This window comes from Idiotropiscis lumnitzeri, chromosome 20 (genome assembly GCF_059441095.1).
Source record: "Idiotropiscis lumnitzeri isolate Australia: NSW breed Sydney's pygmy pipehorse chromosome 20, RoL_Ilum_1.0, whole genome shotgun sequence".
NCBI classification, from domain to species: domain Eukaryota; kingdom Metazoa; phylum Chordata; class Actinopteri; order Syngnathiformes; family Syngnathidae; genus Idiotropiscis; species Idiotropiscis lumnitzeri.
The window spans coordinates 4,882,265-4,901,607 of NC_142410.1; the positions used below are offsets into that span (position 1 = coordinate 4,882,265).

The following is a 19,343-nucleotide window of genomic DNA, read 5'->3' on the forward strand; positions in this document are numbered from 1 at the left end:
CACCCACGCAAATACTCCCATTTACATGTGCAATAATATGCTTTCAGCTCTGAGCTTGACACTTGTACTTTGAGCTAATTTATGAAGGGAACTCTTATCATTAGGGGTTTTGTATACAGTGCTGGAATGCGTTTAGGCCTGTTGAGGCTTGTACCGCCGCGTCACCCGTTTAGTGGCAACCGTTGATGAATACGCGGTGACGAACACGAGCGCGTTTCGGAATTTAAGAGAAAAGGCCCGGCCGAGCCCATTATTTAGTGTCGTTGCACACTCGGTCGTCGGGAGTCACGCACACGCTGCACTCCCGACCTTTCCCTCATTTCCACTGTCATGCCTCCGCTCTGAAGTTGAGAAGATCAAACCCTCGTAATCTATTCCCCTGTGATTGACTATTGTGTTATCCGCCGAGGGCGCGAGCGGGGGAGAGAGGGAAAGAACACGGGTCCAAAGAGGTGCTTTAACATGACAAAGCCTGTCCCCGGTGATCTTCTCTTCTCCCCATATCGTCTGTGATGAGCTTCCCTGATCCTTCTTCACCCCCCCCCCCCCGCCTCCCCTCTTTCTTCTCTCCAGGTTCACTTGAGCCCTCTCATGTAAAATAGCTCCTCATATTTATGACCTCCTTCCCACTCCTGCTGAATATGCGCTTAAGAATCGCGAGGAAGGCTTTCAATGCTGCCAGTCACATCGGATTAGCGAGTATCAATGTGCTGATAACCTCTCAGTTAGAGTGAGTGGAGAGCAAACACTCAAGCAGGAGCATTCATGGAGGCCCTTTGGCCTCCCTGCACAGAGAGGCACTGTGTGTGACGCCCAGCCCGATAAGGATGAATAGGCTCCTGGTTAATGTGTATGGATGTCGTACAAGATGCACGCGAGAGTCTTTCATTTAAAATAGTCCGCGTCATGTTCGATACAAAGATGTGAGCTAGTGATTTTTCATTTATTTAGTTTTTCAAAGCCATTGGAATATCATCTGACATGGTTCCTAATCAAAGTATGCCAGCCTGATGGTGTGGTATCGGTGCATAGTATCATAGCATTTCTATAAGTATCGAGTAGTGCACAATGCTTGTTATGATTAGAAGTTTTAGCCAAGCAAGTCTGGAGTCCTAAAATTGGTGAAGTCAAACTTGTTACTGGATTTGAATCGTCACCGGCATGGAATATTTACCGCAAATGGCATTTTTAACTACAGTTAACCTTTTAAGATGTCATAAAAGTTCTATCACTATTTATTAAGGTGTCAAGAAACTTTCTGTTGATTTTTCTAACCTCACTTGTTGATTCGTGTCGTTTCTTTTGCGAAGGGAAAGTCCAATTTGATGACAAAATCCAAATTGTACGGCTTCAGGGTCATTCAACTTTGGATCATTAGTCTGGGATTTCTGATTCTGATTCTGCTTGTTGTCGTAAGAGCAACATTATTCTATGATTAACCAACGCGGGCACTCTTGAACAGAGAGGCTTAATGTTTCATGAAGCCATTTTCGCACTCTTAGCAGTAACATTAAAGAAGTAGGTTGTAAAATGGCAGCGGCTTGACTAGTGCGAGTGGATTTGCGTGATGATCCACTGACGACCTTGAGCTTGATTTATGCGTCGCCTGCAAGTCGGTGCCCAACTGCGGATTAATTGACTTTTGCGCGAGTTGACAAAGGGAGGCTACGTCGCGGCTACGCCTTCTGCCAGCCGAGTGCGTGTGTCACCAAGTAAACACGTCCGTGCGCACAGCTCTGTTTGGGGGCGGGAGGGGGGGACTTTCTTTTTGAAATGTTTGCTTGGCATGGAGCAGTCATGCCTCTAAAGCGTCTCTCCTTTCCACTATTATCAGCCTTCCCTCTCTCATCCTCATCGCTTTTTAATTTTTTAATTCATTTTTTAATTGGTGATTTTCGGGTCCGGGAACGCCGGGTGCTCACCAGGTGGAGCGTCCGTTTACAGGAATGCAAAGGAAGTTTTTGTCCTTTTTACAAGCTTGGTCGGTGTTGTTTTGGCATGCTTGGAATTTCAAAGCTGTCACAAGGTGATTCCAGTCACTTGTGATTAGCAGGCACTTCTCACGGGTAAACGATACCAAAAACACCTTCTCCAAGGGTGAAATGTGTGAAACGCTTCCGAGCAACATGCACTTTTCTGCTATTGCCAACCGTAATGTGATTCTCGCTTGTGTGGATGTGTGTGAATTTCTAGATCCCCTGCAATGAATCAGGGTTCATTGTAATGATGTGTCGGTGGAGTGGAAGAACGATAAATTGTTCTGCCTGTCACTATTCGTCTCTGATGTAGATAAATGAACAAAAATTGTGTTGTTGTTTTTTGTGGCAAAATAAGACTAGTTGGACCAATTAGGTGAAACTGGTAAAACCTCCAATGGCCCAATGGGTGATGATAACGAATTGAAGACCCATGCAGTGCTAATGATATAAAGATTCCTTGAGGTGTCCAAACATTTCATTCAATACCAATTCCCAGTCTATGTGAAAATGTATTGGTGGACTGTCTAGGATGGTGCTTCTCAAGTTTTCTGTTACTCTCCCTCTAGCAAGAGGAAAACAATTCGTGCCCCCCAACTGCTGACTACTGGAGTGGATGTGTAATTACAGGTTTATAATAGTAAGGCGGAAAAAGCGCATGTTTCCTTTGTTCACACGCGGCCCCCTCTGCATTGTGCCAACATTTTGGATCGCTTTCACCCTTACTACTACAGTGCTTCAAAGAAAAGTTTTGTAATTCCTAAAATGCAGTTTGTGTTTGGATAAATCGCAGCGATGTGCAAAGGTCTTGGGTACACAAATAACATTGATTTCGATGGGACTTTGTCCATCTGGATCTGGGTAAAGGTGCAGATAAAGAATTGATGTATTTTTGTTTAAACCACGATGCCGTCAATTGAACCGAAATATCTGAAGCGGTCATGAAACAGGAAACAGGAATTACTTTTTTAATTATCAGGCAAATTGACAAACTAGCACCATCTGTTGTTTAAGCGCTACTAGAAGCAATCAATCAACTCATCCCTAAAGTTGGTTTTCAAAACACAGTACACCCGCACTATTCCTGACCAAACTCGGCCGCAAAGAGCAAACACGAGTAATTGCTTGTATTAATAATTTAAACCACATACACAGATCGAAATCCCACACTCTTTAATTTAAATTCAAACCTGTCTTGCATTTCTCTCAAAACGAACTGAGTTGGAGATCATTTGATTTAAAAGTGCAAAAAAAAAAAAAAAAAAAATACCCACACCCTACAGGCACATTTTTTTTTAATCATGCAAAATCAAATTTTAGTCGATTCATTGATGGGATAATCGGAACAATATGCGATTCTAATAATGTTACACGGCAAAACCACACATGGCGAACACTTTCCGTAAACTTCTGCTAACGACCCTGACTAAAGCTAGCTCCTCCTCGCCGTACCAAGATCTTAGAACAGTTGAGATGTATCACTCCAACATACTTCCTTGACACCAATTACTACAAGAATGGGGTGAGTTTTTAAGCAAATGGGGAAGGACAATGCGACTATGAGGGCATTCACGAAGCCATATGTACACACTGTATGAAAATTTAGTCCTAGCCTCTCATGAGCTCATGCCAAGTATCCTCGGTCGCCTGGGGGCAAATGCCAACTGGCTTAGACGCTCTGTCACTCAGCACACTCAGACAGCTGCTGGCTAGAGTTACACCGGATTACTCACGTTGTTGCCAGGGAACTTGCCGCACGTCGCCCCTACAACCGAACTGGCTGCTGTTTTTGCCCCGCGTTAATAATTCATTTAATGTATGTGGGTTCAGCATGCTCTAGCTTTATTGTATTTAAAAATTCACTTACAGGGCACCAACACAGAGGAGCTACAGCGGTGAACATGATTGCTGCACAACATTGAGTCCCTGCAGACCTCACCTTTGCCATCTGCTCCATCTCTCGGTGCCCCATCCCCCACCGGTGCTCTAGTTTACCCACACGTGTTCTTAGTTGTGGCTCCCATTTGCTGGAGTTAGGTGCGGTGTTATTTCAGAGATCTGGCAACGTGGAGAGTGAAGTTATCTCGGAGAAGGGGAAGGCGGGGGCTGGTGGATTGATGGAAAGCAGACAAGAGCGTGCCGATGTTTAACTGGCAGTTTTGCACATGCCGACAGCGTGCGTGCAACCGCATTTGCGTGTTTGTTGCTCATGTGACCTCACTTTAAGCACACATGTTCTGACTAAACGCATCCCTACCTTCCACCCCCCACCTCAGGCCCAAGACAAACATCAGCGTTTCCTGGCGTTCAGGAGGGGATAGCAGTAACAGGCTAGAAAAACTCCTTACCCCAGACCGCCCTGGCCTTCGGCCTCTGCTCGGACCCTCATCTATCACTCACACGTGTGTTTTTCCATGCCATTGCGCTAGTGGTGGTGGGGGAGTCGTTTGGACCCAATCTGAAGCACTATCCATCAAAATTTCGGTTTCGCAGCTTGCGTAGTCTTCAAACATCCTGCGCAGGCCTTTAACAAGTCAAGCTGTCACATCCATTTCTGCTCCCGCTGCAGTATGCGCAAAGTGCAGCGGTTGCAAAACAAACTGTCATTTCTTTGAAACGTCAAACACGACGTGTCATTTGCCGCGAAAAAAATGAAGTCGGAATAATTTGACAACGTGATTTATGACCACTCGATCAGTATATTAAATAAAAATACTACACCATTAATCTCTAACAAGCATTAGCCCGAGTTGGTGTAGAAAACCCATTCATATAATACGCAGGCTGTTCCTGTCGCAATTTTTTTTTTTTTTTTTACTGGGCAGCTTCTGTTGCCGTCTACATCTCTACACTGAGAAGGTAGACTGCAAGATAAACATGTAGCGGCTTAGGCGGAGCACGGTAGCGAGAGGGGGTGGCCCAAAGGTGGGCGGTGCTCCTCGGTAATCCTCCTAGCTTGCCCTCACATAAACACAAATATGCATATTTGTTGCGCTGCAACAAACGACTAGACTCGCAAAGCTGCAGTTGCTCAGCTGGAAATGGTTTAACATTCTTGTTACCAATCTGAATGTGAGCCAAATGTTGAAATCTGCCTTTTTTTTTTTTTTAATTTTAAGATTTTTTTTTTTTAGATTTTTTTTTTTTAAAGATTTGTTTTAAAACACTCAAATGTGCTGCCTGTTAATTAAATCTTTATTTTTACAAGTGTTGAGGGCTTTTTTATTCATTATATATTTTTTGGGTAATTAATTGTCCGACAAATTAGTAATCATGTTTTTATTCTGCCAAATGCCGATATCAACATTATCTTTAAAAAAAAAAAAAAAATTCCATATCGGTCTTGGCCTAGAAGCACGCGTACAGATAGTTACCTTTTTTTTTTCTTTTTTTTTTTTTGGGCATCCTGTCACAGCATAAAAAAAAAGTACGTTGAAATTAGATATTTTAATGTTCCAACAATTAATATAGGCAATTACAAACAAGTTTTGGTCCTCACACACACAACACAGATGGAAAGAACAGCAATTGACTTTCTTTTAATAACAAGCTCACAGCCAAGAATTATGGAACAAGAAATGCTGGATGTCCTCCATTGTTGTTTGCGTACCGTGTGGCTTTGCTTTGTCTTTGTTGAATGCATTGTTCGAGTTGTTCGGTTGTGCTGGCATGATAAATGTTTTACTCTTCAGTTGCTGATGCCGTCAACCTGCACGCACACCCTGTGAACACAAGACAGATAAAGTTGGTGCCACATATGATTTTTGACTAATTTAAAAATTCATAATAATTTTAGCTGGGAGTGGCAATATAGAGCTTGAAATCTTGAATTGTTCACTATTCCGTTTTTTCCCTAAAAAATAAATTACTGAAAAATCATTTGATTTAAAATTGCAAAAAAATAATACCCACTCCTGACAGAAAAATGCTTACTTTGGTCACATTATAAAACCTCCCCTAGATCTTCTCCCCCTTTACATGTGTGTTTTCACTTATTTCCGCCTGCTCGCCCCACCCTCGTCCAACCAGTAAGTGTTCACACTTGTGTTTAAACGCAAACACAGCCCACCGACTACTTCCAGCCACCAGCGTGTGAACGCACACGCCCTGAGTCAAACTGCATCACCCCGTCTCATTCGCCGGCTTTTGCTGTCAGACGTCAAAGCAGCCGGTGGCGTCTCGTTCGGAGAGCTGTTATGACGCTTTGTTAGAGAATGGCAGGATTTCCCAGTGAGCAAGGAAACGTTGCCACTTCCCCCTTCGGTAATTGAAGAGTGCTGACAAAGCATCCTCGGATGTGTTTGCGCGTGTGTTTCCACACTGTGAAAACCCAAATTGAAGTGTGAATATTTATAACATGGTCAATGAATGACTAATGGCCTTCGCTGCTCACTTGTTGCTCTTTCATTGCGCATAAAAGCTAAAATGGCTGCCAGTCGTTTGATGCATGGGCCCGTGACTGGCTGGGTTTCATTGGACGCTTTCGTACCCCTGAGGCTCTTTCATTGGCTGTCCCACTTCATTATTTTGAGCCTTTGGCGTGGGGGTCTGTGTAGCATCTCTTCTATTGCGCACTTGCTGCATTACGAGACAAATGGATCTCTTTATGCTCTTTTATGTTAGCTGAAAAATGTGTGTGTGTGTGTGTGTGTGTGTTCCCGTAACCGAACAAGTGATGGTAAACATGAGAGGATGACCCCTGTCCAAGACCCCCTAAGCCTCAAGTCACTTGTCCAGAGTCCCGCCAGACCAGCAGTCAGCCCGCCTAACGTAGTTAGCTGCCCCCTAATGACGGTGAAATGTCATTAATATGCCGCGCAGCTGGACCCAGTCACCAGTGGGGATGAAAGGTAATCAAATCTCCACGGACTAACCCAAAGCTGAACCTTCAGAACTGCTCGGCAGCACAGGACCGAGACAGACAGCAGTCTGGGGGCTTTGTCGTATGTGTGTGTGTATGTGTGTGTGTGCAGTCTCTTGATTCCTTTTGAAGTGTTTGACGCTCGCCAGACTTCTCAGACGACGGAACGACTGCACGCGCCACTTCATCTTCGGGATGCCTCGCGCATGTTTGTCCGTTTGCGCGGAGTTATGCCGTAATTGTTTTAGGAGGATGTGGCTGAGTGCAACCCACTCCGCAAAACGCCCCTCCAACCCCCGCACCCACCCCACTAAGTGCGCTTGTGGCTAGTCGACTGAATCTTAAGACCGCCATTATAAACCGCTCACACATGAACATAATTAAATAATCGGTTTGAAAGCAGCACATTCCATTAAGCTATCATGCAATCTGGGTGGTAGAGGGTGAAATATTTACTTTTTCTTTTGTGGAGGGAGAATTATGTTGTTTTACTCAAAAGTTGGTCAGACTACTATTTTTGTGGATTTCAAAAAAATTGTCCCCATAAAAGGAAAAATGGTGGTTGGCGCGTTTGCTTCACAGTTCTTACTACCGCGTTCCATGCATGTGAGGTTCATTTGAAGACTAAACTCAGTCCCGGGTAAACTATGGCGGGAACGTGTTTTGTTGTAATAGTTTAGGGCAGGGGTGGGCAAACTTTTTGATTGGCGGGCTACAATGGGTTCTAAAATTTGACCGAGGGGCCGGACCAGGAGTAGATGGATGGAGTGTTTTGGTAACCTCACCTCATTGGAGAAAAAAAAATACATTTAATTTTAAATGAAAGTGAACAAAAGCATTAGAAGAATATATATTTCTTTGAAAAACCACAGTATTTCGAAAATAAAACAGTATTAATTTTATTTTTTTCAAGTTCGGCGGGCCGGATTAAAACGTTTAACGGGCCGCATGTGGCCCATGGGCCGTAGTTTGCCCATGCCTGGTTTAGGGTGTATTTATGATTCAACGTACGATTATAACAATTATAAGCATTTTTAGGTGTGGTGCCAATTACTCAGTTCAAAGTTTATAGTTTTTATCAGTTTAATCAATGAGATAATCTGCAATATAATCGATTCTTGAGTTTTGTGAGGAACTGTTCTTGAAATTTTTGGCCAACTTCCATTTTAGATGTTGTTTTCCCTTTGCTTCCAAACAACCTATCAGTTTGCATCACAACACTTGCGGCTGATATTACAGCCTGTTTTTTTTTGTATTTTTTGTTTTTTTTTTGTTTTTGTGCCCTGCAAACGGTAACTCAGATACAGATTGCGCGCTTTGTGTTTCGCCTCCTTGCCAACAAACAATAGCATCTTTTATCAGATGGCGCTTGTTTTTCATTTCAAAATTCTCCCGGTTCCTGTTGCACCAAGTGAACCGGGGCGTTATCGGTCCATCACGCCAGCGCTTTCCCCCGCTGCACGCTTCTCAAAAGTGATGTTCAAGCCTGAGTCCCCTGCGGTGACTTTTCGACAAGGCCGACCCTTGCCAACACGCGTGCACGTTTTCCAGCCTTTTTAGCATGTTGCAAGGGCCGGAGAGGCGCTTTCCGGCCTACGTGAGTCACTTCCTCCGTCCTCGAATTGTGCAGCTCGGACAATAATAGGCAGTGTTGATTGAGAGCTTGGATGGTGTTGAATAATAGCTGGTGGAGGGCTGCAGACTGGGCGAGGAGCTTCTCCAACCACAGGCCTGCCATTGTTTTGCTTCATGTCTCGGCCTGACGGGACTCCAGAAGCCAGCCATTGTATTTAATTACAGTTGCCAGCCCCCCCTCACGGACTCATGTCCTCGTGTCCCAGATTTCCATGGACACGCTCATTAAGTCTTGCCATTCTGTGTGTGTGTGAGAGAGAGAGAGAATGAAAGAGAGTCCACTGATAAGGAAAATCCCATCGCATGTGGAGATGAAGATGTAATTTTAATGTGGGTGAGGGGGCGGCACATACTGTATGTTTGTCTACGCTTCTTATCACGGCAGCTTTGAATGTGGATGTAAAGGCCCGCGTTTGCTCTAATAATGCCGCGCTGTAATTAGTCCACATCAAAACCTGTGAATGGCCGCTTGCTAATGAGGGAATATGCCACGTTACGTAAGGCGCGCTCTATTTGGGGTTTAATTTGTTTGAAACGGGTGTTGGCGGCGTGGCCCGGCGGCATGACGGGCACTGTTGGCCCTGGATGACATCCACAGAGGGGCAATCAAAGGCAAAGGACGGACGCTTCCTGCCTGTGGTCTGCCTTTGTGGTTTTTTTTTTTTTTTTTAATTTTCCAAATTCGGGCCAAAGTATTTAGAAAAATAATCCAATTGCCATTGTTTTGTTTTTTCCACAATGTGATTTATTTTACAATTATTTTTATTTTTTTTTTTTAGCACACACAAGTAATAAAATGTTTTGTTTTACAATACATTATTAAACGGTGAATGCTCTTACACTTGTATAGATACCGAAATGTTTTGTCTTACACTAAAATAAAAAAAAAAAAATGAACCACGAGTAAAGACCATTAATATAAAACTTTATTTTAGTTTTGCGGTCTTGTAAGCTTCCCTGCACAAAATTGACAAAGCACTTTCCATATGGTGTAATATAAACAAACTAGACCCTATACAAATCAAAAAATAAAATAAAATATAAAATAAATTGGGGATCGGTATACACAGATATACGAGACGGTCACAGCTTAGGTTGCAGTAATTAGATGTTCTTCACAGAGGATAAAGAATATATGCCTGTAATATTTTTTGCCTACCTGTGTTGTGTCACCATTTGTGTTCAAATAGCCACACAGCTACAACACAGATGCTAATGTTTAGCCCGTCGACAGAGTTTTGTATTTTTGTATTTTGTATTTTTTTTAAGCATTGTTAGATTCAGACATGGGCAGTAAAATGTGCCTCACGTAGCGGACCTCATACGTGTTTTACTCTCAGGCCATTTATCATTACCCATTGTTGCTTTATGTTTTTCTCGCCAATGCTTTTCTCCATTCTCCGCAATCTAGTGCAAATACAAACTAGGTCGGTCATGTGTATTTGTTTTAAGTCCAAGTCATCTCTTTTTTTGGGCTGCTGTGAAAGTATCATATAACCACCAGGCGGGCCTCTTCAACAAAATGGCTCCATAACAGTCCTGATTGGATGTCAGTGTTTAGTGCTGCAACTGGGACTTTCACCAAACCCATTTGCTGTACATTCTTCCGACAGTAAAGATAACATTTGAAAGTTGCTGAGCAGGCGAGATTTTCTTCTAGGAAAGCCTTAAACAGATCTGGGCATCAGGAGTGTTTATTTTGGTTGCGGCGAACATAATCTTCTGTCCGTGCGCCATCTGCCACACCGACACGGAGTTTGGCAAGCTGAGCTGGGACGTGCGCGCAGATACTACACACAATCGGCAGGAAGGTGGGCACGATCGCGCACGTCGACCTGATCTGAAGTGGTCACGCGACGTGACTTGACTTCTGCGCGCCTACTACAGGGTTGCCGCTGTGCCGACCCACTCTATTAAATATAGATGTCTGATTTGCAAAGGAGCTGCTTGTTCACCTCCCAAATCTTTCCTGTGTGATGGTACCAAGTGTGCACATCTGAACTGTACTTGCAAATGTAATGAAGAGTTTAAAACACTCAAGTTATGTACAGTTGAGTTTTGAATTCAGCGATTCGTTCATGCACCACTAGAGGGAGCCCGTGTGTTATGTGTATTACATACCACTGGAAACTCGCATAATGTTTTCATTCTAGTAAATCTACACATATGGGTGTTATTTTTTAGTTAAAAATGTCTCGCGCTCTTTTACGATGCCATGTTAATACTTAATTTGATCAAATTGTCTGTTATGATCCAGGTCTGTGAATACACCCCCAAAAAATTGTGATTGTCTTTCTTTTCATGTAATATTTTAATACAACATAATTACTGTTGTGAATTATTTTTCAGAATATTTTTTTCATTAATTAGTTTGTGTTTTTTTATGTTAAATATATTATACATATTTGAACAACTTCTATAAAATGTATAATACTTTTCATTCTAGTACGTTTTATTACATAATTACTGTTTTTACAAAAACTTTACTATTGCTATTAAGTGCGTGGGTTGGAAAAATAAATATCACCCTGTTAACCTTTTCGATGCACTGCTGCGACTTTTAATAAAAAGTTGATTAAAAACCAAAAACAAAAAGGGGAATGACGTCATTCCATGTAATCATATTGGCATGTGAATAAAAATGGAAAACAACATGGCCTAGTTCCAAGCTCACACCGAGCTCAAGCAGGGATTATGGCATTATTTGCTCGGCTGCAGAGCTGCGCCGTGAATGCGTGCTTTCATATTTGACATCCGCGTTGTTGCCACGCACACACACACCAACACTCAACATTCGCACTCACGCAGGATATTGAGGTCAAAGTCCAATACATATTACATGAAGACAACAGCCAAACGTGTATGTTTTGTTCTCATGGCTTGAAGGCTCTATTTCAATGTTTTGCAACCTTTATTGGACTAAAGCACACAAAAAATTACATGCATTGTTTGTAGATGAAGAATAATTTCGGACCAATTAAGCATAATTTAATTTCCCACGGCACACCTGATGATCTCTTGCACTGCTCTGTTGAACCTCCTTTTCGTCCACGTTCTACATGGTGGTGGTGGGGGGGGTGCAATTAGCCTTGCTTGCAGTTTTTCTCTTTATCCGTAACATCGAGGAATGAGTTGCTAAGCATCCCTACTTAAAGGCTTGATTATATAAGGATAAATAAAAGAGCAACTGCAGGCCATGTATCAGAGGGAAGCACTTTCTTTGAACCCTGCCAGCAACGCAGTTCCTCGCATCAAGACATCACTTTGGCTCCAAGGGGAGAAAACCGTGCAGAGGGTGGGCTCGCTATTTCTTTGATGATCCGCGTGTGTGTGTGTGTGCTGCATCTGAAAGCATACAATCAAGCTGTGTGTGTGTTCAAGGTGTGCGCATTAGCCCCTCCGTGAATGTCACCGTTTATCGATTAAGCGGGCTTTGGCTAAGCCCCTCCCCCTCCTCTTGTGTTTCTTTCTCTCTCCGCAGCGATAGAGACGCAGAGTACCAGCTCGGAGGAGATAGTGCCAAGCCCGCCCTCGCCTCCCCCGCCGCCCCGCGTCTACAAGCCCTGCTTTGTGTGCCAGGACAAGTCCTCAGGGTACCACTATGGTGTCAGCGCCTGCGAAGGCTGCAAGGTGAGACTTGAGGCCTTTTCTCGGGAATCTGCAAAGCCAGCAAGATTATTTGTCTGGCTCATAACCATGATTTGAAGTCTTGGGGGAGGGCTCTTCAAGTGGTTTTAAGTCATTTGTGTCCTTGTGGGGCAGCAAGAAAACTTTTGTTTTGCGATGAAACACAAGATGCGACAATATGGCAACAAAGCTTTGTCTAAATAGGAAAGTCGTACAGTAATTAGACGAAGGCAGCAAACTTCTGTCGGTTTATATTGATTTCCTTGCAATGGAAAAAAAAAAATCACAAATAAATTATGCCACATTTTTTGTTTATTAGTCACTCCTGTAAATTATTTTCAGTTTTTGTTTGGAGGATCAACAAAAGCCAGACGGTTAGCATACTTTATTCAGCCTCCATAGCACCACACAATAACAGTATTTGGGCCTGACCGGTATGGATTTTTTGAGGCAGAAGAAAATTCCGATAAAATATTAAAAAAAAAAAAAATATGCCGATGCATTTGTTTGATTTCTGTTGCACTGTTTTGATTTTAATATTCGATTTTTTTATGATCAAACCGTGACAATAACAAATTTCATTATCTTTGATTTATTATTTATATATATATATATATATATATATATATATATGATTTATTTGTAATAAAAACTGAGACCTGTGTTACTTGTGTACAACTGCTATAAATGGTTAAAAATACATAAAGGTAAAACCAATCGGCAAACATTGGTCATTTGCACGATTTTTTTGGTTGACGGGCTTTAATCGGCCTGCCTGAGTAATCGTTCGGGCCCTCCCTAAACAATATTTAGTGTGGGTTGTGCGTGGACGTTACGGAGTGTTTTCGCAATCGCAATCAAATCTACCCGCTCCTTCTCTCTACTGCACACAGATGAACTTTGCAAAATTCGATAAAATCCATATCTTATCATCACGTACATTTGCTTGATACGTGGGTGTGTTTGCTGTGTACCTTTTTGCTGACTTGTGCATATCAACGTTCTCAGGAGGCGTTGCTGTGATATCACTTGATAGGTTGCTCCATGAAAGGTACAGCGCAAAAGTCTTGGGCCAGCACCAGCTTTTATGCTTTAATGACCAGCTATTTTTGAAATGTTAGAAAAACTGCCTCACAAATTGTCAGACAACCTGACAGTATGGATCAGGCACTTGGAAAATTAAATGGTTTCATCAAAGATTATAGGGAGGATACAATTTTGCCAAAAATATGGGGAAAATGATTTGGCAATCAAATTAGCTTATGCCTCTTGGCAGAGGTTCGTATTTTCAGTCTGGTACTCATTATTTGTGGTCATGACAACAAATGAAGACTGTGCTGTAGCGCATGTTGTCCTGACTTACTGAAGTTCATAAAAAGAAAGCAGAATTCCGATGTAATGCAACTACCAGGCATTTTTTTTTTTTTTTTAGAGCAACCTCTACCCAAGTCTATAAACCTACTGAATAAAAAGACAATAAAATGAAACTTGGAGCTTTGTTAGCGTGTAGACTTTCACAAAATGACACAAAGATGGCACGGACTGCGGGAAGGGAGACGGCAGATTGTGGCGGACTGCCGAAAAAAAAAAGGAAGTGGGGATGTTTGGAAGGGTTGCAAATCAGTTTGTTGGGGTCGAGGGGCCACAGTTGAACCCGCTGACATCACGGGAATGATGGCCAGTGCGCCATATGTGAGGGGGCAGGGAACTGAAGAGGCCTTTCTCACCAAACCTCCCGACAATGAACCTCGACTCCCTTTGTGCATCTTCCCTCCCCTCCATCGCATAACCGATGAACGACTTTGTCAAATTAGGACGAAACTTTTTCATTTTTTAATGAAAACAAAAAGGAAATATTTGGAGCGCCGGGCGCTCACAGCAGTGTGACGCTCGCTGGCAGTTCTCAGTGCGATAAACAAAAAGCGAGCGGGGCCAGGCGATAGATTTGAGTTATTAGCCATTCCCTTGCCTGTGATCAAAGTGTTTCTCATTCCGAAATCAGTGTCAGAACCAACGCAGTAATTAGTTTTTTTTTTAGGCCGAATAGAGTGTTCCCCCCCCCCCCGTTTATCTGCCTCACAGATATTGTTGAAAGTGAGTTGAAAAGAAGAACTCGTTGCGTAGGTTTTACAGTCGCCTGTCAACATCTGACTGCAACTAGAAATGCAGCCGTTGAACTGTGTAGAATGTCTCTCCATTAAGGCTATTCATATCTATTCGGCTGCTTATATTTAGTTCCCGTGTTTATGTATCTAAAAAGGTCAAGCGTCTCAGGCTTTACCACAAACAATTCCGGAGCAGATAGGACATTTGTGAAAAGTGGCACAACCACATGAATCATCAGCTAAACGTGTGTTTTCCTAATATCGAGCCTAATATAGCGTACTTAAATCAGGATTGAGCACCGTATTGCGGGCAAATGTAGAATCCGGGTCGATTATTGCACCTATTTGGTGCTGTAAAAAAAATCCTTGATGCCATGAACCAAATGGATTCTATAGCTTAGCTAGCTAGCTAGCAAGGGATAGTGAACAATTCTAAAAATAAATAAATAAATAAATAAAAAGAGGCTTTTTTTAGTTGTTTAATGCCACTCACAGTTCATGTTTGTGGTCAAACAACGCAATAAAGCAACTAGAATTACACATTTGAGGCAACTGCCCAAATTGGCCTTCTGCTAGCTTAATGCTAATAACATATATTTAGCCACGACGAATATTATTACCGACCTGACGGATGGAAAAGTAGTCCTACTTTTCTGTTATTCGGAACTTCTTATTCTGTTGCCAAGAAAGTGTTTTGAAGTCGCACATCTCGACTTACAGACAAGCTGGTATGTTGGCGAGGTGCGTAGCCTGTTTATTGTTAAGGGTTTCACAGGAAGTTTGAAATAATATTAATCTCTTTTGGTTTGGTCATTTATTTACAGTTTGAACTGTGGACAGTTGTGAAAAAATTGAGAGGTGCGTTAATTATTTGGCTTTTCGCGAATGACTAATTTACTCACAAATTGACCGCAGGGCCTTTTTAGTTGTACACAAAGCTATTATTATGTTTTTTTAATTGCAACAGGAAGCTACACACTATACGCCATTGGCATAGATAGACGAACATATGTTAATTGTAGTAATAAATCAATACGTGTTGGGAATCATTGCGTTAAATTAAAAGCATAGCTGTTTTAAATAACTAGCTTTTTTTTTTTTTGCCCCTCTTTGTGAGCCGGGCCGCCTGCACCGTGCACATCCGCAGTGCTAATTTGAAAAATTCAGGATGCCTTCTCCGTATCTCTGACTACAGAGGAGATGACTTGGCAAAGCATGCTCAATAATTCAAGACTACGTGCGAACGTATATGGTTGTCTCATTTGAGACTGGGGTAAGTTGAGGGTTAGCCGCGTCGACTTTGCTGCAGCATGCCAAACTACAAAGGCATTTCCTGGGGGCTGCAGCGAACACGGGAGATAGATGCTGATGGAGGAGGGGGAGGCTGAGCTCTCTTACTTGGAGACAGCTGGCTCGTTTGTTGTTTAACTCCCACTGCCAGCACACGCTCACCGGCGTTGCACTTCTCATCCCCTTTAGATATTAAGACTTGAACATTAAATATGCATGCTTACACCCTCATAGTTATGGTTTTGTCTTGGGGGCATAGCGGCGTGCGGCAAGCAAACTCGTTTCCTCGTGTCCACTGGCATAGCAAAATAACAAGGTATCCTGTCAGATATTTTGACCTCCATATTTTCGTACAATTATTTAATGAGCAAAAAGTGTTTGATAAAATAAGTACATTTTTTTATTAAGCTAAATTTTTTTTTCATAATGAAAACCCCGTCAAAGTGCAAATTAAGGCACATTCCCTTCCTTTAAACATGGGCTGTGCGTTACAAAATAAGGTACACAATGTTGAAAAAGAAGTTAAAATAAAAAATAAATAAAACTATCAGCCTAGCGCTTGTTATTAATGCTAACAGCTAGCTGCTAGCCACCTACGCCGGAGTTTGTGTTGTATGATACAATGATGATATAATTAACTTGTGGTTTGTTAGCGTCATAAATTAGCAAAAGAATATGATTTTAGGATGGCGTTGTGTTGATGTTGATGGCTACTAAGTAAAATGTCAATTAAAACTTCCTCTGCTGCTATTGTACTGAATGCGGATCAATCACGTTGCCTTAATGTGAGCGTGCACATTTTCCCCTGCCCAATCAGATGTTTCAAGATGAGGTTGAAATTATATTAAAATACTTTATCTTATTAAGATTTTGAGTACATGTCATCCATATTTGCCGCAGGGCTTGGTTTTTCCCCCCGCAAATATTTAACTGTTGTCTTTTTGTTTAAACAAGACATCAAGTTAATTTGCAATAAAGATACTGTAATTGAATTTTATATTTTCTGTCACTCTCTTTTATTCTTAATTTTCTGCATCGTAAATCAAATAAATGGCTACCATCTCTTGTATTTCAATTCTACAGCCACTTCTTCTTGCTTGACTACTTCTTGGCCTTCAAACCCGTTCATTTTTAGCATACTTAAAGTGTGAGTTTTAGGCGTGGTTGCGCAGTCGTAAAAGCGATGGCTCCGCTTGACACTCTCGCGCATAAAAACGCACTTGAGAACGCAGTAGGTGGCTGGGAAGCACGCTTTAATCTGTCAACAATGCGAAAGTCACGTAAGAGAGGATTCCTTTGCTTCTCGCCGTGAACTCGCCAACCCCTTCTGCCGTCGTCACCTCGCATTTCCCTTCCTCACTCACACGCACACACCACGTGGAGCACAAGTGCGCGAAGGCTCGTAAACACTCATCAGGTACCGAGCCTCCGGGGTCGAGAGCGCGAAAGACGTGGTTGCGTTTTGAACCGTTGGCAAGCCCCGCCTCCATGCCCGTCCTTTTCCTTGTGGCGCTCATCTCCTCTAAAGCCGCAGGGTGGCTGACAGGCCCGCTGAGGGCTCTTGTCGCCGGGTGGATTAAGCGAGGATACAAAAAGAGGCTTATGGGCCGCAGGAAGCAATGACTCCTGAAAGAAAAGGAGGGGGAGGGGACGGGAACAATTAACTGGCTCACGAGCGGCCAGCAAAAGGGGGCGCGGCGCTGTCAGAGGGCACCTGCGCCTGGTGTTGTTGGGAGGGACTAGGTCAATCCCCCTGGTGACAACGAGGTCAGGGTCGGGGCACCGTTGGATCAAATGGGACATTATACACGCACACAAACCACACACACACGTCCCTCGGCCTGAGTTGGTTCAAAGACAAGTTACCCCATCTAGTGGACTGACCTTCTTTTTATTCGTTTTCCGCCCGTTTGGTGAGAGCAGGTTGCAAAGCAGATGTAAGACCTCGATGAAAGCGGACCAGAGGTTAGTCAGGTGACCCAAGGAGGATTGAAGCAGCTACTTGGCCAGCTGGAAGCGCACGATCGTGTAAACGGCTTTGTGCCGCTATACCTCGTTTGCCGCGTGCGCATTCGCCCGCTTGGTTTTTCATGAGTAGAAATCAGTTGCAGGCCGTGTGTGCTTTCAGCGGGAGACTTAAATCCACCTCTTAATACCGCCACGCTAACGTCGCAATTAGAGATGGTGTGCCTGCTGTACAGAAACGCAATATATCAACATGCACCTGTGCCACGTACATCATCGAGGGCAGTCCAGAATCAGTATTTTACACGCCCGTCCAAAAGTGTTGGACCGGTAAGGTCAATTCCTTTGTTTCTGTTTTATAATGAAGACGTGTGGGTTTTAGATAAAAGATGAACGTGAGACAAAAGCACCGTTTGTTTGAAGCCACCCTTTTTTCGAGTGAGCAAATGTGACCTATTGTTGTTCCCAGTTGCTCAGCCTTTTGGATTGATTGCTTAAACGTTAGGTAGTGCTTGTTTTTCGCATCGGGTTTCACCTTTGAAAACTGCATTTGCAATTAAGCAAACAAAGAATCGAGGGCTCTCAGTGGGAATAAACCAAACAATTTTGACAACAAAGTATTGAAAAGTGAAAACTGATTTGTGATTGTTAGTTTGTCTAATTACTTGTGGTCCTTTAAGTGGAGTCACATAAAATGTGTAATTACTACTCTGTTCACCTGATTTGGATGTCAAAACCCTCAAATTATTTTCAAACCCATTGTAGTTTTGTTCGGAGCTGGATTACTCAAATATTTTCATGGCCAAATATTTATGAACCTGACCGTACATTGTCAGCAAACAGAAGTAAAAGTAGTTGTTCTACGCTGAGGAGAAAGAACATGTGCCTGTGGATTGCGTCAACGTTTGAGCTCAAATATTCCATTAAAATGTAATTATTTTGTTTCACCATTTTCGTGAGAAAAATTGCACTTATGCCCAAACTTTATTTTTGTTTAGTTTCTGTTTTATCAGCTGGCACTGCCGATTTTGAAGATTAGATTGACAAAGTGACCGAGCAAAAAAAGTACAGCAATAAAATACACATACTGGACGCAGTGTAGCCAAAAGTAACGCTACAAAATTAAGAGAATAATAAACTCTTGGAATAAATCAGACAAGGCAAGGCCTTGCTTGCCTTGACCGCTCGCCACTCTTAGCATCACGAATCGCTCTGCTGGGATCCGAGCGATGGCCATCGGTTAAAAGCAATTTGCGGGTTTAGGCCCAGCAGCCATCTGTTGGCAAGCGACGCTAATCCCGCAGCGTGATGGAAGCTGCCCTGGCTGGCCCCGCCCACCCGCCGCCCCTCCAAAAACTAGTGTCCCACTGCGTCTGATCAATAGCGACATTGACCTGTTTTGCATGTGTGCAGCGGCGTGTTTGCATCGGTACTGAGGGCTCACTCAGTTGTAGCTGATCTGCATTAACCTCTTTTTATCTTTTTGACACCGCAATAATGCGGCCACTGAGGTGGACATTGATTTTATTGGAGCTTGTAGTGCTGATGCACGGCTTACAGCCCACGCAGTGTGTTAAAAGGCTTTCTTTGAATTACAAAATGACAACATCTCAGCCGTCATCTTTTTTTTTTTTTTTAATTTCGAAGCAGACTGGGTGATCTCATTGCGATGTGGCCTCTGCCTCAAATGAATGCTTTGACTTGTGTAACGAATCAACTGCACTTGTTTATATCCTGCCCCCCTCTAAAGGGGAAATACAGGAAATGGAACTTTTTTTTTTCCCCCTCGCCGCAAAATCACAATGTTGATGCGACCTTGAAGCCTTTGGATTATTTTACATGACATCATTCCATGAGACAAGGACATTAGGTTTTCATCAGTGC

The 19,343-nt window shown here is 42.8% G+C and overlaps 1 protein-coding gene across 4 annotated transcripts in view; it reads left to right on the plus strand.

The window, feature by feature from the left end:
- LOC148317218 (retinoic acid receptor alpha) overlaps positions 1 to 19,343 on the plus strand; it is a 183,206-nt gene that overhangs the window by 152,348 nt on the left and 11,515 nt on the right. For all 4 annotated transcript variants that reach the window (XM_088284077.1, XM_088284076.1, XM_088284078.1 and 1 more), the window contains one exon: positions 11,954 to 12,102. In XM_088284077.1, the coding sequence (XP_088140203.1) occupies positions 11,954 to 12,102 (149 nt within the window). The remainder of the gene's footprint in view (positions 1 to 11,953; positions 12,103 to 19,343) is intronic.